Source organism: Chaetomium globosum, genomic scaffold (genome assembly GCF_000143365.1).
Source record: "Chaetomium globosum CBS 148.51 scaffold_6 genomic scaffold, whole genome shotgun sequence".
Taxonomy (NCBI): Eukaryota; Fungi; Ascomycota; class Sordariomycetes; order Sordariales; family Chaetomiaceae; genus Chaetomium; species Chaetomium globosum.
Window position 1 is genome coordinate 266431 of NT_165981.1, and position 26446 is coordinate 292876.

General features: G+C 57.0%; 5 protein-coding genes across 5 annotated transcripts; 2 read left to right on the forward strand and 3 right to left on the reverse strand.

The window, feature by feature from the left end:
* Positions 1-1784: 1784 nt before the first annotated feature.
* On the forward strand, positions 1785-4757 carry CHGG_08426 (uncharacterized protein; the record flags this gene model as incomplete). Its single annotated transcript, XM_001226352.1, has 1 exon — positions 1785-4757. The coding sequence occupies one exon, from the start codon at positions 1785-1787 to the stop codon at positions 4755-4757; it is 2973 nt and encodes a 990-aa protein (XP_001226353.1).
* Positions 4758-6346: 1589 nt separating this feature from the next.
* On the reverse strand, positions 6347-7160 carry CHGG_08427 (uncharacterized protein; the record flags this gene model as incomplete). The annotated part of the gene is made up of 2 exons (XM_001226353.1): positions 6347-6385; positions 6462-7160. The coding sequence occupies 2 exons, from the start codon at positions 7158-7160 to the stop codon at positions 6347-6349; spliced, it is 738 nt and encodes a 245-aa protein (XP_001226354.1).
* A 1877-nt stretch (positions 7161-9037) lies between these two features.
* On the reverse strand, positions 9038-10000 carry CHGG_08428 (60S ribosomal protein L19; the record flags this gene model as incomplete). Its single annotated transcript, XM_001226354.1, has 4 exons — positions 9038-9196; positions 9257-9407; positions 9533-9802; positions 9999-10000. Coding segments are annotated over 4 exons (582 nt in total).
* A 981-nt stretch (positions 10001-10981) lies between these two features.
* Positions 10982-19227, reverse strand: CHGG_08429 (translational activator GCN1; the record flags this gene model as incomplete). The annotated part of the gene is made up of 4 exons (XM_001226355.1): positions 10982-11533; positions 11604-16871; positions 16921-19004; positions 19095-19227. 4 exons carry the CDS (start codon positions 19225-19227, stop codon positions 10982-10984), a joined length of 8037 nt encoding a protein of 2678 aa, XP_001226356.1.
* Positions 19228-19875: 648 nt separating this feature from the next.
* CHGG_08430 (uncharacterized protein) lies at positions 19876-24511 on the forward strand (the record flags this gene model as incomplete). Its single annotated transcript, XM_001226356.1, has 4 exons — positions 19876-20608; positions 20659-21314; positions 21421-24086; positions 24187-24511. The coding sequence occupies 4 exons, from the start codon at positions 19876-19878 to the stop codon at positions 24509-24511; spliced, it is 4380 nt and encodes a 1459-aa protein (XP_001226357.1).
* Between the last annotated feature and the right edge of the window lie 1935 nt (positions 24512-26446).

Consider the following 26446-nt stretch of genomic DNA (forward strand, 5'->3'; position numbering starts at 1 on the left):
TGCCCTTCCTTGGCTGGGGTGGATCGGACGCTAAACTCACACTAACGCATGGGGCCACAACACCCTGGGCCTTTCTGTCCCACTCCCCTTTCCATTTTCGTCCTCTCTTCATCGGCCACTCGGCCGGTTGGTTTGAACACGTCTTTTGACTCGCGGCCGGCTGCGGGCGGGAACTGTGCCTTCGAAACCTTCCAATGTTCTGCCCGCTTTCCATTTGCTTTCCATGCTGTGCCGCAAGCGGACCAACTCTCAACCGGGATCACCACACCACCATCTCTCAGACGGAATGTTCGACGGAGAGAATTGGCCGTCGCTGACCCTTCGCCGTGCACAGACAGGCTGCAGCAGCCCTGCCGTGGAACCCCGAAGAGCCCTCCTCCCTATGAGACTCTCGGGGACCTCGCTGAGACATGCAGGAGCGCTTCCCTCGTCGTTGCAGTAGCCCGCAGGCAAGGATCCATTGCGGGCGTTGGAAGACAGACCACAGATCAGCCATACAGCGGGCTAACTAGCAACTGCAAGCGAAACGGTCAAGACGCAAAGCCTGAGTGATCGCCCTGTGGGATCCGCAATCGGCTGGGGGCGGTCTGGGCTCGATCAGAATTCGCTTAATTTCCCGCATTTTCAGCAGTGCCAGGAACGCGCATGTCTTGTATGCCCATACATGTCGAGAGTTGATTGCGCATCACCGTCTCCATCGTGTCGTTGGGGGCTGTGGTGTAGGGAGCTCACTAGCGCCCGCGGCGGGAACTATCCGTTCCCTTTGGTCCCACACCATCTTTTCATCACGGGGGAGGCAGAGACAGTCCGATTCCGGCAACAGGGCCTCGTCAACTCCAAGGGAGCCAAGTTTGGTTCAGTTTGGTCAGGGTAGGGCTCACGGCGCACATCCATCGGGGGGAGACGGCACCACCTCTGAGCTACCCCACCATCTCCCGCTCCCGCTTCGCTTGACCCCTGTTCCGGCCCTGGTTCCGGGGGGACGCCATGTCACCGCATAAATGGCCCTGTGCTGCCTGTCTGACACGGGGTTGACTGTGTGTTTTTGTTAAAGAGCATACGGCACGAACGAATCTTCTCCTGATCTTATCTAGGCGGCCCAGAAACAGAGAACGGCTCCCTGGCATTCCGGAGATCCGAGCCGGCCAACCAAATCGACAGAACTCGACGCGGCATCAGACCTGACCTGCTTGTGGCAAACGGAAGCAATCACCGATTCGCGACTCAACTTTCTTGTATACGTACACACATACTTGCCCACGCAAACCTTGTGAGGGACCACCCGCAGCATCTCGCCTCGAACCAGAATTTGAGCCGGCGATCAAGACAACTACTTCAGCTGGGAACTTTCCTGTCCTACTGTGATCACGTCCAAGACTGGAGGGCAGTTATTCGACATCCCGTGGTGTTCCCCGAACGGAGCCCCGCTAGATTCCGGACTCCTCCGTGAATCTTTCCTCTCACGTTGCCACCTCTCTTATTTGAACACACAGATAAGCCTTGGATCCTGACGGCCTCTGTTTTTATTCGAACAACGCTCTGTCCGGCCGCATATTCCATGGTTGGAATGTGCTTGGTTCACTAAGCACCGGGGATCGACGGGAGTATAGCTCTTAGAGCCACCGAGCCGAGCCGAGCCGTGTGTGGAGTTTCGGGCCCCGTTGCCTCCGCGTGAGTCCGTTCAGCGCTCCGTGGAGTAAAACGAAGCGCTGACGGCTTCTAGACATTCCCGTGCACATCAGTCACCACCGTCAACACAACTTGCGAGCCGGCAACCGCCCACCATGCCACCGTTCCCCATTAACCCTTCGGCGATCCCCATGGTGCGGACTCGGAAGGCGCTCATGATCTTGGACTTGCAAAACGACTTCCTATGTCGCGAGGGCGCATTGTTCACCGAGGAACCCGAAGATTACCTGGAACGAATACTGGAGGTGGCCAAAGCCTTCCGCGAGTCGGGTGCCGGCGACGTAATATGGGTGCGCAGCGAATTCGAGAGCCACCGCCCCCTGACAGAAGAAGGCGAGCAGATCATCACGACGGATTCCATGTTGCGCGACAGGAAGACCACTTCGCGAGGACGCCAGCCAACTTCCACAGGGCATGAAAGTGCGGCGATGGAGAACGACGAGGAAGCCTTTCTCAGTGTTGGTGCAAAGAAGGATACGAGGCCGTGCGTCCAAAAGGGCACAAAAGGTGCTGAATTCGCGCCAAGGGTGAAAGCGGCGATAGTTCCGGGGCGAGACATTGTTTTCACCAAAACACACTACAGTGCCTTCGCATCAGGATCACAGCTGGTTCAGATGCTGAGGGGCCGGTTCGTGACTCAGATGTACGTCTGCGGAGCGCTGACAAATATCAGCATCTATGCAACGGCGTTGGGCGCGGGGCAGCATGGGTATGGCGTGACGCTGGTCGAAGACTGCTGCGGCTTCCGGAGCACCATGCGCCACCTTAACGCCGTGCGCCAACTCGACCACTTGGCTGGCTGCGATGTGATCGGCTCCGAAAACCTCCTCGATGAATTGCAACCCCCTACCGCCCCACAAATCTTATCAACGGGGCTCTCCCCGTCCATCTCCAAGATCGCGCTTGAGCTCGGGAGTGGGTCTCCGGATAGCGCCCCCGCAGCCGGGTCCCCGCCCTCGCCGGCCAAGCCTGCTTCGCCGCAGCGGGCCCGGGATGAGCTCAAGCTAACCACTCCGCCTCGCCGTAGGGCCTCGAATCAGAGCAATAGCAGTTCCAAAGGGGACAGAAAACGCCCTTTGGAAGACACGGGTCATCTAGAAGCCGAATCTGACCCCTCGTCATCCGACCGTGAGTCAACGCACAAGGCGGAGAAGAAACCGCAAGAAGCGCGAAGAAGCTCGCAGCCCCCGAAGGCGAAGCGGAGCGAATTAGAAAGCTCTAAAGGTCCGACCCTCTCCCCCGGGACAGGCAGCACACATGCTGAAAAGCCCAGGGTCGTAAATCGGGTCAAGCGACGTACCCAACGCACGCAGCCAGATAAAAAGCCTGCGCCCTCTTCGACTGCAACAGTGGCGACTTCAGACGACGCCCCGGGTAACACAACGAAGCGGGAACCCCAGGCTCTTACCACATCCTCGCCAACCCGTCCTCTGACGCCGGAACAAAAACCATCACCGCACAACATGGCGGAACCACCAACAAGTGCCGTCTGCGGCGAAGCCCTGTGCGAGGGCGACACGCACGTCATCACCAACCTTCTCCCGCCGCCACTCGCCGCGGACGGGTTTGAGCGTCTGCTAGAAGAGGTCAGCTGGGCCAGCATGTCGCACATGGGCGGGGAGGTGCCTCGCCGCATTGCCGTGCAGGGTGCCGTCGCCGACGACGGAAGCATGCCAGTCTACCGACACCCAGCCGACGAGTCGCCCCCCTTGCTTCCATTCTCACCTACCGTCCTCCAGATCAAGGCCGAAGTCGAGAAACACCTCGGTCACCCCCTCAACCACGTGCTCATCCAGCACTACCGCACGGGCAACGACTACATTAGCGAACATAGCGACAAAACGCTGGATATTGCCCCCAACAGCTTCATCGCAAACGTCAGTCTCGGCGCCAAGCGCACCATGATCTTCCGCACCAAGCGACCCCCCAAAAACAAACACACCACCGTGTCCCCAACCAAGGCCGCAGCAACACCCCCCGACAACGAGGAACCCCAACCTCAACCGCAACAACCCAGTCCCACCACAACCACCACCAACGCAGAACAGCCGCGCCAAACCCATCGCGCCTCCCTCCCGCATAACTCCCTCCTCCGCATGGGCCTGCGCACCAACACCAACTGGCTGCACGCGATCCGACAGGACAAGCGCGCCGACCGCGACCGCACCCCCGCCGAGCGCGCCTTCCACGGCGCCCGCATCAGCCTGACCTTTCGCCAGATCGCCACCTTCATCGACGCCGACCAGGCGACCATCTGGGGCCAGGGCGCGATAGCCAAGGACATGGAGGGTGCCAGGCCCGTGGTGAATGGCCAGGGGGAGGAGGCGGTCAGGTTGTTGAGGGCGTTTGGCGCGGAGAATAATCGTAGTGGCGGCGAGGGCGGGTTTGATTGGGCGGAGTGGTATGGCGAGGGGTTTGATGTCCTGCATATGGGCACGCCGAAGAGGGTGTTTTATTCAGCCTCTTCCCCTTCGGTGGGGAATGTGGCGGTTGGGCTGGCGCTGGCGGAGTTGGGGATCGGGTGTGCTAAGGGGAGCGTGGAGGGGGAGGTGAAGTTTGAGGACAACGACCCCGGGAGGACGGCGGTGGAGGGTGAGGGCGTCGTGTTGAGGTATCTGGATGCCGTGTATGGGGCCGGCAGGCGCTATGATCAGATGCTGCCGGGGGAGGTGGCGAAGCGGTTCACGCGGCTGCAGAGGGGGCTGGAGCTGTCGGGGAAGTGGGCGGCGGCTTTGCGGGAGGTGGGGGTGCAAGGGGATGGGGGTGGGGATGGTGAGGAGCAGCAGCGTGCGAGCGCGGAGCAGACAAAGGCCCTTGCGAAACTGCTGGGAAAGGAACTGGCGGAGCGGGATGGGTGGGCCAAGGAGGCTGCTACTGGGGAAGCGGCACTCTATATTGCCGGTGGTGCCCAGCCCGGGCCGGCCGACTTTGCGCTGTGGCCGGTGCTGCATGATGTGGTGCAGGTTTGTGGCGAGGACGTGCTGGGAGAGCATCTAAGGCGATATTACACTGCTTTCGGGGAGAGGAGCTCGGTGGCTAAGGCGCTGGGACAGATCAAGGCGGAGTGAGGGTTTTGGGCTTGGTTTTACGCTGAGTTGGTTAGGTATGACTGGGTTTGTTGGATATGACATGATGTTCTGTGAATCAATAAGCAAGCGAATTTGGCTGGATGGATGGGTTGGACAGTATGTGACTCCTGGAATAATTTTGGTTTCATGAATGATTGGTTGGTGAGAAGGCAAAACAGCATGTTTCTTTTAGATTGGAGCGTTGATGGACAGTTGCGGAGGCTGAGAAAAAGGGATCGACGTTTTCGGAACGCCCGGCTTCACTGTTAAGGGCAACTGGGAAGTGAAAAGAGAATGATGTTGCTGCGATTCCAGACTGTATATACAAACCTCTTATCCCCATCAGGTACCTGACCGAGGGAGAGAATGCCAATTCTATATGATAAATCAAATGCTAAGCATAACATGGAGACTTGGTGGTTTGAGGTTAAACGATAGCTTTATGTTACCCCGTTGCGCTGAATATAACTCACAACTTGCATCAGGAATCTATTGACTGAAACCTCCTCAAGTGGTTTATATTGTCCCTTGGTTTCCCTTCTGATTCGGATGATATACGAAAAGCGGTTGCAAAGCTTGAGATAATGTTTTAACGAGTGGTGATAACATGCAGGGTCTTAGTTGAAGAAGTAACACCGCTATAGAGTTGTCTACAAGGGCCTAGGTGTCCTCGACGGTTCAAGAAGCACAAAGGCACAGTTACGACGAGTCAATACCATAGAGATGTATCTCGAAACGCAATACCTTCGGGAATGCAGTTTATTGTTACACAAATATTCGACTTTCAACAACAAATGTAAGTTATACTTACGACTACTATCTTGTTCTGCTGTGTTTTTTGGCAAAGGCCTAGCTCAGGGCTACCCTTGGCTTCTAGTAATATTTTCCTCTTCTTTACTGAGATAGATGCTCTCCTTATGTGTATGTTGTAGTGAGACGGGCGTGTGCGGCACCTGCTCTATGCCATGAAACTTCATGTTGCAACCGATGAGGCCCACCATCACATATGCTTAATCGAGGCCATTCACATCCCAAAACAACCAAAGAATGAAGTGTATCAATATATCGGATTCGGTCACCGACTTCCATCCTCGAGTTGAAAGCGGAGAAGAATCTTGGGGGCAAGTGACTGTTAAACCCGCTCGCCCGGCACAACGCCTCGTGACAATAAAACCAAAAGCCACATGAAAAGTTACATACATAGTATCATCTCCATCATCTAACCATCTCCCAAACCTATTCATCTTTCTTCATCACCCTTTTCCTCCACCCCCTTTTCGTACCCCAACTCCTTCCTTACGGCTTCGCATCCCATGGCAAGGGATACGTCCCCACCCAATCGGCAACCTCACTCCGCAGCTGCACAATCTCGGTGTCCGTCTCTCCCGAACCGAGATATTCCAAGAAGGTCTTCAGCCGGCCAGCCGTCTTGAGCTCGCCCTTCTCCTCAGCCGCCTTGCGAGCCGCCTTGTCGACACGGACCGCAATCGTGACGGCGCGGTCGACAATGTCGGCGACGCGTTCAAAGTCGTCCTCGCTGAAGCCGCGGGTCGTCATGGCGGGCGTGCCCATGCGCAGGCCGCCCGGGGTCAGCGCTGACCGGTCGCCGGGCACCGTGTTCTTGTTGGCTGCGACACCGACCAGTTCCAGCACGCGCTCCACGCGCGCGCCGTCGACGCCTTGAGGCTTCAGGTCCGCCAGCACCAGGTGGTTGTCCGTGCCGCCGCTGACGATGCGGTAGCCGAGCCCGCCCTTCTCCTTGGGCTCGCCGAGGCGGCGCGCGAGGGCCTGGGCGTTGGAGAGGACTTGGGATTGGTAGGTGCGGAATTCGGGGGTTTGGGCCTGCTTGAGGGCCACGGCAAGGGCGGCGATGGTGTGGTTGTGCGGGCCGCCTTGGTGGCCGGGGAAGACGGAGGCATTGATGGGGTTCTCAAGGTTGTACATCTCCTCGGCGCCCGTCTTGGGGTGGGTGCGGCGGACGCCACGGCGGAAGAAGATGATCGCACCACGCGGACCGCGGAGGGACTTGTGGCTTGTTGTGGTGACGATGTCGGCGTAGGCGAAGGGGCCGGGCATGACCTTGGCTGCGACCAGACCGGAGATGTGGGCCATGTCGACGAGGAGGTAGGCGTTAACCTTGTCACAGATGTCACGCATGCGGGCGTAGTCGATCAGCCGGCTGTAGGCGGAGGCACCAGCGACGATGATCTTGGGGCGGTAGAGACTGGCCGACTCCTCGAGCTTGTCGTAGTCGATGAGGCCGGTCGACTCGTCGAGGCGGTACGGGAGAGTCTCGAAATACTTGGAAATGAACGAGATCTTCTTGGTTGGTGTCTGGTATCCGTGGGACAAATGCCCTCCGTGGGGCAGATCGAGACCCATGAGGCGGTCGTGTGTGTTCATCAGGGCCGAGTAGACGTAGAGGTTCGCAGGAGCACCGGAGAGAGCTACGGTGGTTAGCATTGACGCCACCCCTTCCCATTATTACAGAACAGAGCACAGAGGACTCACCCTGAACGTTGACGCCCCACTCTCTTTGGTCTAAGCCGAATGCCTCCAGCGCCCGCTGCTGGCACAGTCTCTCCGAAGCGTCGATAAACTCGTTGCCGCCGTAGTACCGGGCGCCAGGATACCCCTCCGAGTATTTATCTGCACCAATTAGCCCAACCCTAACGCTGTTGGCTCACTCGAGGTACGCACTCTGCATCGGGCTCCCTAGCGCATCTAGTACAGCCTGTGAAGTGAAGTTCTCGGACGGAATCAGGTTGATGAACTGCTTTTGCCTGATTTTCTCCTACACCCGCGCCAACACGATCAGTATCACCCTCACTGAGAAAGAACGCCCGAGAACCGACGAACCTTCTCAATGATGTCGTGCATAATCGGATCGGCCTGCTGCAAATGTGCAGAAAGCAGCTATTGCTCAAGCACATTAGCATCATCCCCGTTTCTCAACACCACAGCACACCACGCCACATCGATATCCCACCTTTTGCTGCGTATCATTGCCATTGGGCATAGTCCCGACGGACCGGCTCGAGGTGACCCCGCGGAGCCATGGCCGATGTGTGGTTGCCCGCTGCAAACGGCTTGCTATCGTCGTCGAGGAGGGGACGGCGGCGCGGAGGGAGAGGGAGGCGGAGCGGGCAGTGGTGCTCCGCAGCGCGGGGACCGAACCAAATGCCGACATGGATGGCAGTAGGTCAGATGGAGGGAGGGGGGAAAGAGGGATTGATGACGGATGAGGGATGGAGGATCGAATTGGGAAGGAAGCCAAGTATGCCAATTGCCTATCGGAGAGAGAGGAGGCTTCACCGTCGGTGTCGACAGTTAGCGAGCGTTCGCCGGCAATGTTGTTCGATAAGTGGGAAGAGCCGGAGGATGGCCAGAGAAACAGGTGATGTGATTGGAAGCTTCTACCCGGCCATGACGGCCTTGTCTGTTGACTCGGCTTAAGTCCAGGCCTGGTGTGGGGTAGCTGGCTAACGGATGCGAGAACCGGAGAAGCCGGGGCTGTTGGAGCTGGTTTTGGCCTATCTTATCATGCGCACAGGCCAGAAACCCACAATTCCGCCAAGCAATTTCAACGCCAAAATTTCTCACGAATCTGAATTTCTCCTCTTTTCTTCTGCAATCAACTATATTGGGGGTGATGAGCACGCTTCCAAACGGCAGATGCAAGGCCCTCCGCTGGTAAAACAGCCTGGGGGGCATGCTGAAATGTCCTGGCACAACCTCACCACTCTTGAGGGACAATTTGAAGCTTCTGACCCAAGATGTTGATGCACGGCGACGTCGCCGCTTTTCTCTTATTGTTCATCATCGCAAGGCGGTGCCTCTTCCCGTACACCTAAGTCCTAGCCCATGCCATAGCTTCCTAGATATATATCCGAATGGAACCCACAACGTATACACTTGCTTTGCCGCTACCTTGCATGGTGCCCTCCGCCCCATGTTTGTGGTCCCGACGTAGACGTCTGTGATCCTCGCCGCCCGCACCGTCACGAAACCAGAAACTCGATTAGCAGTTTTGTCACCACACCTGGCAAACCCATTGATTCCGTTTTCAATGCCATACATGCAAGCCAGAACGTCTCGAGTCTAGTGGCCGCACCGCTTCACTATGAAAGAGAGCGCGCACGGCTGGAAGGCCATGTCCACGCGCAGGAGCCGAGATGTGAAGAGAGAAAGCGTGCCCAGAAAGAAGCCCAACCCATTACTCCGAATGCAAGGCCGCCGAGAAATCCATGTTGTCCATTTCACTTGGTCCCTGTTGAAATCTACTTGGATTCCTCCTCGGCCTCGCCCATCAACGCGTTCCGCTTCGCCGCCTGCCTCTCCAGCTTGCGCTCGCGGGCCGCCTTGGTGCGCGCGCGCTTGGCGTCCATCTCCTCCTTGATCTGGTTCTCACGCGCCTTCTCCGCCTTGGCACGGTGAATCTGCAAAGATTTGTCAGCACGACATACAGAAGCCAACTCTCCCAGGGCGTTGAAACATACGTGCTCAACGAGCGCCCGCTTGTGCTTGAAGGTGTTACCCTTGGCGAGGTGGTAGAGCTCGTGGTAGAGGTGCTTGTCGATCTTGCCGCTGGCACGGTACTTGACGAGCAGACGGCGGAGGACCCGCTGGCGGCGCATCCACAAAACCTGCCTGTTTCCGTTGTCAGCACGCTCTCCCGCATCTCCATCCCTTTCCTTCAACCCTTCCCAACCATTGCATGTTTGGTGGTTCGGTATCCGGATCCGGGGTGGTGGTGTGACGGTGGTGGTACGTACTCGGGCATACGGGCATCGGCGGTACCCTTGCGCTTACCGAAGCCGCGGTGACGGCCGATCCGGCGGGCGAGGTTCAGCTCCCGCGCGCGCGAGCGCGAGTGCATGGTGACGGGCTTCTTGATGATGAGGCCATCGGAGACGAGCTTGCGGATCGTCTGACGGGAGTTGGCGTTGGAGATCTCGGACACCTCGTTGGGGTCGAGCCAGATCTTGCGCTGGCCGCAGCCCAGCACGGACGACGCCAGCCGCTTCTGGGTCGTAAGGTTAACCCTACAGAAGGGCAAACAGTCAGCATTCCGTGCCGAAATTCGATTGCGAGAGGTTCGTGGGTGCGGGTTGGTGAGTGGTCATGGATTTTTCGGGGGTTGAATCGCAAGCATCGGGCGCTGTGGCAAACAACGGCAAATCCATCGTGGAAAATGCTGCTTTCGTGCTAAAGTGACGGGACGGCATTCGGGGTACTCACATCTTGACCGATTGATGCTGGAGATGGTTAGTAGTCGAGTTTGTCGATGGGTTGGGATTTCCGCTGAGGGGAAGTTCGTCGTCAGAATTTCTCGAGCAACAGTTTGTGGGTTTCGCGGGTGGGGCGGATAAGAGGTTGCGATTGGCGAGGGTTAGGCAGGTCATGCGCCCTCGCACGTGCTTTGCGATTGAGCATCGCAACAAGTGGGCCTTCCACCCACTGTTTTTTTAGGCTGACAGAAAACGGCAGCGGCCACAAAAGTAGCGGCAAAACGGAGAAGGACCTTGGAGTTATTGTAAAGCAAGAGATAGCCACGTTTCTGGTTCACCGTGGATATTCCAAAAAATAGAAGGCAAAAAGGGGGCTTTTACGGGGGTGAACGGGAGCTTCCAGCTAGAAAAACTCTGCGCTCTAATCTGGGGAACAACGCTGTTGCCCGAAGGCGGAAGTAATCTCTTCAATTCTTCGTCATACAGGACCCCCCCGCCTGAGAGAGCGAGCAGAGGTTGACACTTGGGCGGGGAGGGTACGAGGGGTAGTCACAGGTGAATGCTAGTTTGGATACATACCAGACCTGAGGTTTACTATAGGGACATATCTCGAAATACATGCAGTAGATTTTGCTGTTGCGGGCATTTTCGTGGTTGATGCCGTTGTTAACATGATTCTATCTGAGTTCTACCGCCTGTGCTTAGCTTCCAACGTATCACCCAAACCACGGAAGCTCCTGTGGGTTCTCATTCTCAACGTGTCTCATTCGTCTCGGAGTTTAACATTCGCATGCCAAGCAATTGTTGATGTTATCTACATCTTGAACCTCGACACCTCACTTAGCCTCACACAACTTTAGGAGGCTCCTCAACACAAAAAAGACTCAATTTTCACCACCCAAACACCCTTCTCTCTAAACACCCCTCTAGACAACCCCCCCCCCCCTCACTTTGTCACAGACCACCCACCTTCCCTACCTAGGTACCCAGCATCTACTCCGCGGAAAACACATCCCCGCCCACATCGACCTTCCCCACAGCCATAATCTCCTTCTCATCCTCCACCTCATCATTCGCGAGCCCCAACCCGCCGGCGCCACCCTCGGCCTCGCGCCGCTCCCGCACCTGCGCGCCCAGCCTCAGCGCCACGCGCTTGAAGTAGTCCTGCATGCTGCGCTTGGTGTTGGGCTGCAAGTCGGCCGCAGCCGCCACCCACTTGTCGAACACCTTGGCCTCCTCGTCGGCGACGGCAAAGAGCTGCACGAAGGCGGCCTCGGCGGCCAGCTTGACGGGGATGACGACGTCGCGGACCGAGGCGAACACCGGCGGAGCGAGCATGCCGAGGTGCGGGCGCACCATGTCCGGGTGGGCGCGCGCGAGCGTGCGCGTGACGACGAGTGCCAAGCGGCGTGAGTCGGTCGGTCCGCCGGGCGGGATGGTTTGTGCCAGGGTCGTGAAGATGGCTTTGGTGCTCTCGAATGGTTTGGGTGCGTCGCTGAGAAGGTATTTGCCTGTTGCTACGATGAAGTTGTCGACGATGAAGGGCTGCGGGGAGCACGTTAGTTACCGTTTTACCCATCTACACGGCGGCGCACAAGAAAACGGGTGTGCTTACATCTTTGCTCTCCATCCCCTGGCATAGCAGGTCGGGCAGGTCGTCGGCCAGGGGCGAGTCCAGCAAGGTGTCCGCGCTCTCAAGGAGCACGGCGTTCAGGGCCAGGACGCTTGAGTTGCTGAAGTCGCGCGTCATGACTCGGTTCTTAAGCAGGTTCGTCGCCACGTCGGCCGACACGTTCTTGACAAGCGCACCAAACAGTTTGGCGTTGGTCACAGTCATGGCGGTGTCGCGTTCGTCGGTCTCGGTGTCGATCAACCCCAAAACGGCGGTACGCGAGCTCTCGCCCATGTTGGCGCCCGCCTTGCTAATGACCTCGTACAACGCCTTGAGCATGGCCGTCTTCACACCGGCATCTGTCGTCTTAGACCCAGTCACCAGCTCAGCAATGAGGGGGTCGACACGCGGCGTAAACTTGATGAGTGTGCCAAGTGCGCGGGCAGCCCGGCTGCGCAAAACGTCGCTGGAAGTATCGGCGAGCGACTTGGCGAACGTGCGTTGCAGCTGCGGCAGGAAGGGCTTGAGCGCCGTGGGCATCTTCTCGAGCAGGTTGTTGAGGGTGAGAAGAATAGCTGACTTGACCTCGGTAGAGCGCTCCGAGACCACACGAATGAGCGGACCAGTAATCTGCGTGACGAAGGGCTTGAGAGAGGCCTCGCTGGTTCTGTCGACAACGTCCGAGATGGCTAAGGCAGCTGATACTCTTTGGTCCGCTGTGCCATTCATGAGACCTTGCAGAAAGATGGGCAGAATAGCGTTGATGCCCTTGGGAAGTTCGAAGCCGGGCAGGTTGTGGCCTGCAACACCGACGTGCAAGAGCGCTTGTCTCGTAGACTGGACGAGGGCCTCCATCTCTTCCTTCTTGAGCCGCTTCGTGAACTCGTGGAGGGCGCTCCATGCCGACTTGACAACCTCCGCATCCCTGTCATCGAACGAAATGAGCAGGCCACGAATGATGTCTTGGTTGTACCTCGAGTAGTCCACATCGGATGCCGCAAAGAACTTGGCAAGATGATGGCCTGTTGCGGCCCGCTTGCGGTGATCCTCGTGCTTGATGAGCTGTAGTAGTACATTCATCACCACATTGAGGCCGTCGTACTCATCAATGGACAGAATGACAGTGTCGAACGAGGTATCGAGATCCTGTCGTAGCTCCTCTTCGGTGCAGTTGACGATGTTGTCCATGAGCGAGTTGATGATGTTCGGTAGCCGGCGGTTCATAGCAGCACCAGCAACCTTGGACAGCGACGCCAACGCCTTGGCGTTGAAAGCCGAAATGGGAGGCGTAATGAGGGTCGGGATGAGGTTCGGCAAAATAATATTGGAGCGTGTAGCCTCGGTGAGTAGGGTGAGGAGAGCAGCGAGGGCATTGTTCGCGTTTTCTTCGGAGCGGAGGAGGTTGAGGAGGAAAGGTAGGACTTGGTCGACGGCCCGCTTGCCCAGGATTTGCTGCAGCGAGTCGAACGCTTCGGCCGCGGCCTCGCGGACGTCGGTGTCCGAGTCCGTAAGGGCTGTGCGCACGACTGAGATAAGTGTCTTCTCGTGGTCTTCGAGGGCTTCTGGCGAGGCAGACGAGATAAGCTCCTTGAGAGCCAGGCAGATGCCCTGCTTTGCGTCCACGTCGTGTGAGGTTTGTAGACCTTCCTCGAGCGTAGGAAGGAGCGTAGCCAGGACGCCGTCGCCCGCCTTGCGGATGAGCTCGCCGAGGGCATTGCTGGCGATAACCTTGTGCTCCATGTTGGAACTGCCCAGACGCCTGATAATGAGCTGGGTGAGTGTAGGGACCAGCTCCTTGAGCATACGCGGGCTGTGGACCAGGGCCTTCCAGACGCCAACGGCAGCAGCCCGCACCGCACCGGCGGTATCGCAGCGACAGACGTACAATGCGGAGAGAATCTTGTTCCGTTTCTCTTCTCCCAGAACCTCGCGCAGAGACGCGCCGGCTTCTCTGGTAACCTCTTGGTCCTCGTCTTCCTCTTCCTCCTCGTCATTGGCCTTGATGCCCGCAAGGTTGAAGAGCAAGTCTCCCACCAGCTCGACTGAGCTGAGACGGATGCGATAACTGTCGTCGGCCATACCACGCTCGAGTTCGGGGAGAAGCAAGTCGACTGCACGCACAGCAAAGTTCTTGACCAGAAGCCGACCAGCCCGAAGCGCCGTCTCGCGGATGGTCTCGACATCATCTGCAAGGCCAGACAAGATCGGTGGGATAATTTTGCCGAGGTAGTTGGCAAAGCTGTTGCCGAAACAAACGGGCAAGAAGATGAAGAGCGACATGAAACCCTCGCGAACGGACGGCTTGGTAGATTCGACGTTCTGTAGGATGGTAGGGAGCGTTTCCTCCAGCCGTGATGTACCCAGACCGGCCAGAACCTCGCTGAGTGCTTGGGCAGAACCGAGTCTGTCGCCAGCACCAGCGTCGGACTTGAGGGTTTGCATGAGGCCAGGAATAAGATCTGGCAGCGCGTCCTCGCCGAGTTTCTCCACGAGGGATCCGAGAGCACGAGAGGCAGTCGCACGTGTGGTGGGCACCGGGTCGACAACAGCGGTTTTGAGGCCGGCCACAAGCACCGGCAAGTGCGCAACGAGGTCCTTGCGCTCTGTGAGATGCGCTAAGCTGCCGATGACTTGGGCAGCCTTGCGCTTGGTGTTGGACCGGTCCCCGAGGCCGCGTTGGAGGATGCGGCTGACAAGGGCCAAGGAAGGGGCATCGAGGTAATGCACGAACTGGACCTTAATAAGCGATTCCAAAGCTTCGTCGGTATACTTCGTTGGGTCACTGAGTGCCTTGAGGAGGATGTCGACGAGGCCCTTTATCTCTGGATTGGTGATGACCTCGCCGAATCTCTTCAAGCTCTTGTTCGCGGCGGACCGCACCTCCTTGTGACTGTCATTCAACACAGCTGTCAGCGGCGGGATAATTTCCGGCAGGCTCTGAGCAAGTTGCTGAGGGTCAAGGTAGGCCATGGCACCGAGTGTGTCACACGCCCCCTTTTTGCTGCGCCATTGGTCTTCGTCGAGACCGTCTAGCAGTGTCGGTAAGATTTGTTTGACGCCGTACGAACTCAGTGACGCGAAACATGCTTTCGCTGCTGCCAAAGCGGCGTCACGAACATCGGCGTTACCGTCGCCGAAGCCAGAGAGCAGCTGTGGCACGATTTGAATCACGTACGGCTCAAAAAGGCGGCCGAGGATGGTGGACAGAAGCTCATAAGCCAGCATGGCAGATTCCCGCTGGTTGATCTCCTTCTTGTTCTCCAGAGCGCTGTTGAGGGTGATCATGATGCGGTATTCTCTTAGGACACTGATACCTCGGCCAAGCACCAGACCTGCCAGACCATAGGCCGCTCCGCGTTGCTCAGGGTATTTCTTGGACGTCAGCATCGTTTCGATGACTTGATCAAAGTACTTGGGCGTCTTGTCGCCGCAGGTCCGAACCAGAGGCGGAAGGCATTCTGCGATGGCGTATTGCACTGCCTCGGACGGCGTGCTTAGAGTTGCAAGGAGGCGTTCAATAACAACGGGGATCTTCTTGTCACCAGGCTTCAGATGGCGCGCGAGTGCACCGTACATAATGATGACGGCCTCGTTGACGCGGTCGGCAGCCTCCGAGTGCTTGTCAGGCGCTTCCAGGGTCTTCTCGAACGTCTTCATGAGCCGGTCCAAGATACCCTTGCCATGGACCTCGATGGCGGTGTTGGCGGCGTCGAGCATCTCGGCACGCACAGTTGCGTTCTTGTCTCCGAGCGGGCCTTGTTCGATGAGGAGGTTGAAGAAGGGCTCTAGTTGCGACTTCTCCAGGTGAGAAGCGAGATGCCTGAAGGCCATGGCGATTCCGTGCCGCGCCTCCCAAGGATCCGACAGGTCCATCTTCTTTGGCATGCCGAACTCGTCTAGCTGCTGAACGCGCGGCTTAGCTAGTTCGACATATGATGATCGGAGCTCTTCAAGGATGGGAGTGATAACGGCAGGGTGTTCGCTGGCTATCTCTGCCAAAGACTTGGCAGCGGCACGCCGAAGCTGGGTGTCCTTGCTCCCCAGATAGGGCAGCATCTTAAGTGCAAGGTCCTCTGATGTTTGGAACTCGCTCTCCTCCCAGATCTCGCGGCCGAGATCCACGTTCTCCTCGATGTCGTCGTGGCACGCAAGCCAGATCTCTTCCGATACACCCGCCTCGCTCATGTCGACCTCGGCGCTGATTGCTTGCAGCACTGCGGTCCGCACGCTGGCATTGGGGACGATGGTACCACGCGATAGGACGCCGGTCTCTTCAACGGTGATATTGGGAGCGACGCAGCGCACCATGTCAGAGAAACAGTCCTTGATGATCTTGTAATGCCGACTGTACTTTTCCATCGACGAGATCAGGGCATAGAGAATTTCGCCGCGCGGAATGACCTCATCTGCCGCAACGTTGGTGTGGAAAGAGAGGACCTCGATGGCGAGCACCAACTGGGCATCTCGGTCATCGGCGTTTGCACCAAAGCCTCCTCTCTCAAGAACTAGCAAAACAAGCGGCAGGATATAGATGAGAGTGACGGGGTCAAAGGGTCGCTGTTCGCCGGCAAAGCGAAGACGGTAGAGCACTCTCGTGACTACATCCTCAAACGGTTCTTGAGTTAGAAAATCCGGGAGTGCAGAGACGTCGTGGGCGCGCAAGGTGGCAGCTCCGATGAATGGGCGAATGGTTCCTAGACGCGAAGTCACCTGGTCCGCGCAGGAAATGAACGCCATCGGCCCAGTCTCGGCTGTGATTAGCGACGCTCCCGCGTTGATAGATGCCAGAGTAGTCTCAACAGCAGAACCCATCCAGCGGCTGGCATCTGAAGGCGGGCCGGTCGCGAGAGCCTTGACAATGCCGAAGCCGCGCAACAACTTGGCAGCGATTTGACGGACGTTCTCACGAATCTCGCCCTCCTTCTTGAGTTGGGCGTTGACCTTTGCAGTTTCGTCCGCGGTGAGCTTCTTTTGCGTGCCCTTCTTCTGAGCCAGCTGTGCCCTGAGTTCCTCTTCCCACTTCAACGTGTCGTAGTCCTTGACGTTTTTATTTGGGACGACATTTTGCTTCTTCGCAAGGACATCCACGAACGCCGTCCCTTCAGGGGTGCGGAAGATGGCAGCCTCAAGAGGGCCAACTGTTTGCACCTGGGTAGCGTCAAGGTCTTCTTGGAGGAGAGAAACAATGCGCGGGGTCATGGTTTCAGGGGCGACAAACACGAGCTCCGCAGCGGCGCTGTAAGCCGCGGTTTTGGCGGACTCGGACTGTGTCTGTTAGCGTGGTTGACGATGCAGGGGAGTGAGAGGGGAAATGTATTACCCTTTGCCCGAACTCGGTTCGCCTGACAATCTCCTGAATCAAGGGCTCCTCGTATTTCCGTGCCAACTCGCCAGGGTCGAGTTCAACCCGCAAGCAGAGATCGATCCAGCTCGCCCGAGGGATGAGCTGTGGTTTAGCAAGTACGAGGAGAGAGCACATTTGACTTTCGAGCGGGGCCTTATCCACACCAGAGCCGGCTCGGTTTGCAAACTCCTGAGGGGTAAGGCAGATAGACCTGAGTACAAGGTGAAGGTTGGAATTCCCAGATTTGGCCAAGACCGCCGCGCTCTCCTTCTCAGCTGTTTCTGTGGCTTCGACCCAATGCCATAATCCGTTGATGATCTCTGAGGCAACAGAGAGCCCTTCAGAGCCTGTATTGCGAGCACAGATACCAGAAAGTGCCTGAGTGGCCTGTCGGCGCACAGCGGGAGACGAGACTGTCGAGCAAATAAGGTAGATGTAAGCCTGAGCCCACGCGACCTTGACCGCATCCGAGCTTGCGCCGAGTGCAGGAACTATTGCGGAGAGAGCACGGCAGAACCACTCGAGGTCATCTCCCGTGAATTTGCTGTATATCCGTTGATTAAGCAGAAACGAAGGTTTCGGGTCTACCGCCAAACTGTTCTTTTGTATGGATGCTTTCTTCACCAGTGATTGTACGCCGGCGTTCTTGAGGTGACTAAGAAGAGGTCCAAGACCACAGACAACTAGCGCCCCCGTGACAAGCCCGCTCTGTGCCGCGGTCACCGGGTTTGCGGTGACCTCATTGAACGCAGTTAGGAGGGGCGGAACAGTGGCTTCAGCAAAGGCTACTACCCCCTTGGGCAGATCCCCTTGGGCATCTTCAGCAAAGGTCTGTAGCAGATCTCCAGCACGAAGTATCCAGATCCGCCGTACTGGTGGCTTCTTATCCGCTAGGCCTTTCGCGTATGCATCTAGGAGTGGCTTTGGAACCTCAGAATCGCGTAGAAGAGTGGTGGCACTGGCGTTCAGAGCCAGAGTCTCGGCAGTCAGGGCCGCCTCGTTTGCCTCCTTGCCGACTAAGGCAGGAAGTCCCGCCGCAACCTTGGTTGCGATCCCTTTTGACGCAGGCAGGGACGCTAGCATCTCGGAATGAAGAACTCTGTGGTCGGCGGAGGCAAGCTTGCCGGATTTTAGAGGCCCAAGAACTTCGTCGGCAACCGGTTCTAGCAGGGTGGGGTCTTGACAGCTGGACGCAATCGCTCTAAAAGCCGTCACGGCGCCGCTGCGGATGATGGCATTAGATGATTTGATGTTGGATAGTAACGGTTTGATGAAGCGTCCGCTCAGGGCCTTGGACAGGTCAAATTGAGACACAGAGCGCACGAGGGGTGTGATCAGGTCGTTCAGCACCACCTCAGGAGCTCTCAGTAGGCCCTTCTCCAGCGCCGGGAAAACCTCCTTCTCGAGATCCTCAAGCAAGGCGAAGGCAGAAAAGAAATCTGCGAGGCCATTTGCAAGATGGGCAGGTACCGGTGTCCGTGACCCAACGATTTCGCGAATGTAGAAGGCAAAGTACTGGCCCTTTAGCCCGTCAACCACGGGTTTCACCTCTGGCTTGCGAGAGCAAACGCCGGCAATAGCCCCCAGAAGAGGCGCATTCTTGGCAGCAGGTTGGCTTCCTTTGGCGGCTAGGAGTTGGATGGCGGCGTCAATCCCTTTTTGGTCCGCTGAGGCCAGCTTCCGGAGACCCCGCCTTGTTATGACCAGAGCCGACGAGCCTACTGTCCCCTTTGCTGTGGGCTGCAAGCATTTGTCCAGACCGTCCGCCGTAGCCAGAATAACATCTTTGCCGAACTTGTCCCACAACGGCGTACCCGCGAGGTGCTGCATCAACAGGCTGCACCACTCTACCAGCACAAAGGCACTGTCAGGCGCAATGCCTTGTTTCTGTGTCTCCTGTCGGACTGCAGCAATCAAGGGCGCGAGAATGTCGGCATCTCCTATTTGGCAAAGCGAGATCAGGCACTTCTGAACTGCTTGTCGGGACGGTCGGTCGGTATAGAAGGCATGTGTCCAGAAGAGTACCTTGAGGGTACCGAGGGTCGCTGTCCTATCGAGGGCTAGATGGTAATACAACCAACCTATGTTAGCTTTGTCCCTTCTTCATTCTTTTTCCAAGCCCAATTCTGAGGGAGCGCATGCCCACTTACCCTTTTGCGATAGCTTCTCGTCAACTCCCCGCAATTGGGCGATCCGGGCAGTAGTGGACGACGAGGTAAGCGCAGCCCTGGCTTGTTCGAGATCGAAGCTGCCAGGGGTGTCGTTGGCAGCTGCTTCAGTCATCTTTGGTTCGGTTCTTGTTCGGGGTCGTGGAATGACATGGCCGGGCGGCAGAAACCCGCAGCCTTGTTCGAGGTGTTGCTGGCCCCGTTTTGTTTTGGGCCGTGATTCATCCAGAAGCTGATTTTCGGCGGGGACTCACATTTCGAAAGTGGGTTGCTCTTCTTGTGCTGGAGAGGAGGGGCTGGCTACACAGACAGTGTGAATTGTGCTCTTCAGGGGTTTGTTTACAGTCCGACACCGCGACCCCTGCTTACAGACTGCAATGAATTGGGAAGTATCCTCAACAGATTGGCCAGGTCTTTGCCCTCTGGTTTCCAGTCTTGCTTCTTATGCTCTCATTAGCGTTTAGATCCCTTGATAGCCAACGCTGGGGACTGGCTATCCACCATTCATTCGCTCGGTGAGCTTCGCGCACATGCCACTGTGGGAATAGCGACCCCCACATTCATTGTTGTGGGGTGCAGTCCCTGAAACGGTAGGCGGTCGTGTCCCGCATCCCAAACCCTGGAAGCCTGCTGCCCGAGTGGTAAAAATTCCGGGCATCTTCAGGCCTTACTGACGTCTTGGTCGGTGGAAACAACCCCGGCCATTCTCCGCTTTACAACTCACTTGTCGCCATCGCGTTTTCTCGAGCAGAATCTCGTCGCTATGGCCGGCAAGAAGAAAGCAAAGAAGCCCGCTGCCAACCCTGCGCGAGGATTTGCGACCACCTCCATCGCGTCAAAGGCCCGAGTCGACCCCGCTGAAGATCCGGGCGATAATACCCCGGCCGGCAGCATCAATGATGCCGCCCCGCCAACAAACGATGCCCCGCAACCGGCGACCAACAACACGAAGACCGAACAGAAAGCGCCAGCAGAGCAGCTGAGCCCCGAGGAATTTGAGAGGCAGTTAGAAGAGTCGGAATTGCAGCTTCTGGTTGAAAAATATGCACAAAAAGTTAGGAAGGATTCCCAGCGGCAAAAGACGCGGCTCGAAACCGACCGGCGGCTGCTTCGGGGCGCCGCCGAAACCCTTAACATAAAGAAATGGCTGCCCCAAGAGTTGATGGACCATATCCTGGGTCTCATACAAGCGGAGGGCCGATTTGCAGCTTCCAGTGTCTCGTCTGAGGGCGCAACTAGTAGATTACCCCCAGAAGAAGACTTGATAATTCGGCTGTGGACTCTGCAGGAGACGCTGGAGAACACGGGGTTTCCAGAGGACAGGATACAGCCGGCACTGCAGTTTGTTTTGGATATAGCGCCAAACATTCCGTACAATTCCAGAAGCGAGTTGATCTGGGGACTGGAAGAGGTGCTAGATTGGTTTGCGAGGGAGTGCTCCAAGGAAGAGCTCCCGGATTACTCGGGGCGCAAAACCGGATCTAAGTCCCAAACAGGTATGGAAACCTGCCTGTCGCGTTTTGCATCTCTGACGGTATTGATGTAGATACACCTACCGATACGCCTCCGAGGTCAGGGACACCCTTCGAGATCGATCCTCGGCTGGGTACCAAGTTGAAGGGTGGCGCACTCAATCGGTCACGCCCGGCCTCCCCGAAACGGCCAACTGTTACCTTTGACGAAGAAATTGAACCGGATCAGCTGCTTCCCTTTTACCTCGAGACCAAGACGAAGTTGTTTGAGATCCAGCGCCCTCGTCAAGATACAAACAAGCGCAGGGGGGCGAAGGAGAAGCCCGCCACTTCTGATGACCCGGAAGAAGCGTTGTTGCTGGCGAAGATTTCTCGTGTCGAGAAGGACGTTTTGTTCGATAAGTATGTGGCTGAGCAGCAGTGGAGAAACAAGAGGATAGTGCTAGAGAAGGAGTACGCTGCGGCAAGAGCAGAGGAGAAAAAGAAGGAGGCATCGGGGGAGACGCTGGAGGAGGCCCCGGCGCGAGACGACCCGAGCGATGTCAACGCGGAAGCTGAGCGCATCGCAGCTGAAATTCTCGCCGAAGATGACGATGACGAGACGTTAGCCGATTTGTTTGCGACATTACCGGTCAGCGAGGTTGACCCTGTGACGGGCAAGACCAACACTGTGATGAATGGGGTGGATGGGTCGAAACTCATTATCCGGGACTTTGGAAAATGGGCCGGAGTAACTCCAATGCGGGTTTTGGAAGAGGCCTGCAGATCTAGGTTGGAGTTCCTGATCGCCCCGGGGTGAGGTTCCGCTAACAATGTGTAGGGACTCATCTGTAAAGATATCCTACCATCTCCTTTCCGACGTCGCTTTCGCCAATCGACACGCCGTCAATATCGTCTGGTCGAAACCACAAGAGGTCCCGCCCGTCCCCGACATCCCCGAGCTTGAAGTATTCACGTCACCCACTCAGTTTGTCTACAAGATGCAAACCATCGCCGCACCCGACGCCAAGCAGTCCGAAGCCTTCATCGCTACCACTGCACTATTTTGCGTCTTCGGGTTCTCGGCTAAGGAGGAGAAGGTGGCGCTCAGGCTACCTGCCGTATGGAAGGACCTGTGGTCCGAGTATTCCGAGGCCAAGAAGAACAAGCTTGACGCAGCAGACCGCGAGGTCTTGAGGCACATCCGGGATCTCGTGCGCAAGAGAGTGGAACAAGAGCTGGAGGACGGCGTGCTCATTCAGGGTTTCAAGGGCCGCGGCCAATCTAAAAGCCAAATAGACTCGGATCAGTCTGACCAAGAACGGGCGAAACGGCAGCCTTACGGACCCGAATACTACCAAAACATCTGGCTGCAAAAGAGCAGCTCGCCAAGATATCAGCATATGCTGGCATCACGCATGCAGCTACCCATGTGGCAGTTCCGGCAACAAGTGGTCGATATTGTCGACAAACACCAGGTTGTTATTATCTGTGGCGAGACTGGGTGCGGCAAGAGTACCCAGGTGCCTTCGTTCTTGCTAGAACACCAGCTGCTCCAAGGCAAACCTTGCAAGATCTATTGCACAGAACCGCGGCGTATCTCAGCCATTTCCCTGGCACGCCGTGTGAGCGAGGAACTCGGCGAAAGCAAGGCCGAGCTTGGTACGAACCGGTCTCTTGTAGGCTATTCCATCCGGCTTGAGTCGAACACGGCTCGGGAGACCCGACTTGTCTACGCCACAACTGGTATTGTCATGCGCATGTTGGAGGGATCCAACGATCTAGCAGACATCACCCATTTGGTGCTCGACGAAGTCCACGAGCGCTCTATCGACAGCGACTTCCTGCTAATCGTGTTGAAGAAGTTGCTAATGCGGAGGAAAGACCTCAAGGTCGTGCTGATGTCGGCCACGGTTGATGCCGAACGCTTCTCCAACTACCTGGATGGCGCGCCGGTTCTGACGGTTCCGGGGCGAACTTTTCCCGTCCGAGTTGCATATCTTGAGGACGCGATCGAGTTGACGGGGTATACCGTTGACCAGCGAAACCAAGAGAAGCTCACAGAACTTGATGACGACGTGGAACTGGAGGTTGATATATCGTCGAAGCCCGAGTTGCTCAAGGGGCTGAAGAACTATTCGGCCCGCACTCGAAACACGCTCGCTCAGATGGACGAATACCGAATGGAGTACGATTTGATCGTACAGCTGATCTCGAGGATTGCCGTTGACCCAGATTATGCCTCGTTCAGCAAAGCAATTCTGGTCTTCCTCCCCGGTATTGCTGAAATCCGCACGCTCAACGACATGCTTCTTGGGGATCGGACTTTCGCCGAAAACTGGCTCGTGTATCCGATGCACTCCTCCATTGCTAGCGAGGAGCAAGAGGCAGCCTTCCTTGTCCCGCCACCAGGCATGCGCAAGATAGTGCTGGCCACCAATATTGCCGAGACGGGTATCACAATCCCCGACGTGACATGCGTCATTGACGCGGGCAAGCACCGAGAGATGCGTTTCGATGAGAGACGGCAGTTGTCACGGCTCATTGACTCGTTCATCTCGCGTGCCAATGCGAAGCAACGCCGTGGCCGCGCTGGCCGTGTTCAGGAGGGTCTTTGCTTCCACCTTTTCACCAAGTATCGGCACGATACATCGATGAACGACCAGCAAACACCTGAAATGCTGCGTCTGTCACTCCAAGATCTGGCCATTCGCGTTAAGATTTGTAAAATTGGCGGTATTGAGGAGACGTTGAGCCAGGCACTGGATCCGCCGTCGGCCAAGAATATCCGCCGCGCGATTGATGCTCTTGTCGATGTTCGTGCCTTGACAGCCACGACGGAGGAGCTAACGCCACTTGGTCTCCAGCTTGCACGCCTGCCGCTTGATGTCTTCCTCGGAAAGCTCATTCTCATGGGTGCTGTCTTCAAGTGCCTTGATATGGCCATCACTGTGGCCGCTATCCTCTCCTCCAAGTCTCCATTTGTGGCGCCGTTTGGTCAACGAAACCAAGCCGACACTATTCGCAGGGGTTTCCGCAAGGGCGACTCGGACCTACTAACGGTCTACAACGCCTACACAGCCTGGAAACGCGTTTGCCAATCCACAACATCCGGCGGCGCCGAGTTCCAATTCTGTCGCAAGAACTTCCTCGCATCCCAAACACTCGCCAACATCGAAGACCTTAAGGGTCAACTGCTCGTCGCTGTCGCCGACTCTGGCTTTTTGCAGCTCACCGAAACCGAGCGCCAGGCGCTTAGGAAGCTACGCTTCAGCGGCCGACGGCGCCACCAGGCCTTCTTCGACGTCCCCAAACGTGTCAATAGCAACAGCGACAATGAGGTTGTCACGCAGTCCGTGATTGCCTGGAGTTTCTACCCCAAACTCCTCGTCCGCGACCCTGGCAGCAAGGGCCTACGCAATGTCGGCAACAACCAGTCCATCAGCCTGCACCCGAGCAGTGTTAACAAGGGTTTCAACGACATTCGCTGGCTAAGCTACTACCACATTATGCAATCCAAAGCGTAAGCCCACCACACACACTCCACCCCCCTTCACTTCTCCCCCAGCGAACCTCCCTCTTCTTTTCACCAGCCACTAACCTCCGCCATCCCCCAACTACAGCTTCTACAACGCGCACGAAACCACCGCGACCGACCCCTTCGCGGTCGCGCTCCTCTGCGGCGACGTGCGCGCGGACCTGTACGCGGGGGTGTTTGTGCTGGATGGCAACCGCGCGCGCTTCGCGCTGCCCGACTGGAAGTCGGTGCTGGTGCTCAAGGTGCTGCGCGCCCGCCTGCGCGAGATGCTCACCCGCTGCTTCCGCAACCCGGGCCGCCTGCCCACCGCCCAGCACGAGCGCTGGCTCGAGGTCTGGCAGCGCGTCTTTGCCCTCGCTCAGGAGAACCGCGTCAAGGCGGCGGCGGCTGCCGCCGCTGCGGAGCGCTAGAGGCGCTGTTGAGCGGGGCAGGGGCAGGGGCGGGCTGGACGATGCTACCTGGGTATGCGGGGGTGGGTTGTTGTTGTTGTTGTCTTGTTGGTGTTGTGTTGTGGGGGTTGCTCGGGTTTGGGGGGCTGTTCCCTCGTTTTGTGGGAGGAGCGGTCGCTGGAGGGTTTGGTCCTGCCTTCCGGAAGGCGGAAAGGGTGACGGGGGGTTGGACATGCACGGCTGTTGGGGAGTTTGTGTTCTTTAGAGAGGGCCATGGATACCTGGAGCCGGCTACCCGGTGAATGCATTGCATGCGGTATTGTAAGGTAATAGATCTAGTTTCCCTGGCTGCTTTGGCTGTAGCCGAAGCCCCCAGTGAAACATTGAAGTTGTTTTGTGACTTGGCTGAATCCTTGTATTGTTGATGCTCATTAATGGTTGCTTCACGCTTGGATCGTCTGGCTTGCCTTCTTCTTTTCCCCATTCATGGGCCGTTTTAGCTCTTGTTTATCCGTTGTCGAGTTTTTACCTCTTCTTTTCCACTCCAGGTAGCTAACAATACTGCGATCCCATTTCTCCCTTTTATCCTTTCTTCCTCTCCCTCCCTGCACCCCTCCCTGATCTCCAGACACAGCGCGCCCTCTTCAGCCGAGGCCGGTTCAGCCCTGAAACCCGGTTCCCTGTTTCTGCGAATCAAATCACTTGCTGATGTCACACACTTCGCCAGCCACCGAACCGACCAATCTGGGGGTCCCACGAGAATTTCAATCTCCCCTAGCCCAAGTCAGGCGGCCTTCTTCAGCCCTCGACCTCATGCATCTCCCGAAGCAGGCGCTTACAGACAAATTACCAGCCCCCGTCTCACACCGCAACTCTATTTCAACCTCCTTCCTGTCCTCGGATCTCCCCTGTCTCACCACAACTATTTTCCTTGGTCACCACTACATCACAACACCATCCTCACCTACAAACAATCTAGACAACGCCTCACATTTGAAGTTGCACACTCGCAATCCACCATCGCACCACCATCGACTTATCTCGAAAAAAAGCCCAAAATGCCGACCGTCGACGAGCCCAAGCTGCAAGCGCCCATGGAGGCCGCCAACCCCGCACCGCTGCAAGACGGCAAGACCATCGTCGCAACGCAACCGGTGAGGCATTATTTCTCCGTCCCTTGGCTTTCATCCCAAACAGTACATACCTACCCAGGTAGCCTTGCAGTACGCTGACATGTTTCTCTAGCGATCTGAGCCGCGCCCGACCATGGAGAACGAGATGACGCTGCGCGGCGGCGGCATGACGCACTATTGCGGTTTCTCGTGTTGCAAGGGCCGGTGCAATTTCCGTTTGTGTTGAGCGGATTGAATGTGGTGGGACGTGATGTGCGCAGAGCAGAGTAGGGTGGAGGGAGTCCGGGGAGTCCGGAGTCTCAGGGGGTCACGGCACTTATGAACAGTCGTCTCTTTTATTTAGTCTACAACAAATCCGCGATCCTTGACAAACTAATACAGTTCGGAACAAGGCTCCGCCTCGAGCCGTCATTTCAGATGCCCGAAGAGCCCTCCTCTCGCTACATGTGATGGCCAGTTTCTCCCCAACGTAGCGCGTGTCTCAAAACGACCCAGTGGCTCCAGGGCCCAGTCCCCAGACAAAATGTCGAGCTCCTGATGGTAAAGGTTGTGTGGATCTCGCCAATCCTCGTGATGCGCTTCTCGTCCGCCAGTGTTTCCGCGTGCCCCAATCGTATCATGCCGCCATCACTGTCCTCATAGCCTGGAGATGGGCAGGGGAGCTCGGCCACACGCTGCAACGCGCGGGTGTTGGTGTGGTGAACATATCGGTTGTAAGTGGTATTGTAGGGCGGCATTGTCTCATTTATGATTGTGTGGTCTTGGTCCGGGTTCAGATCCAACAGGTGTCCGGCCCTGGTTCTTTTACGTTGGTAATATAAGA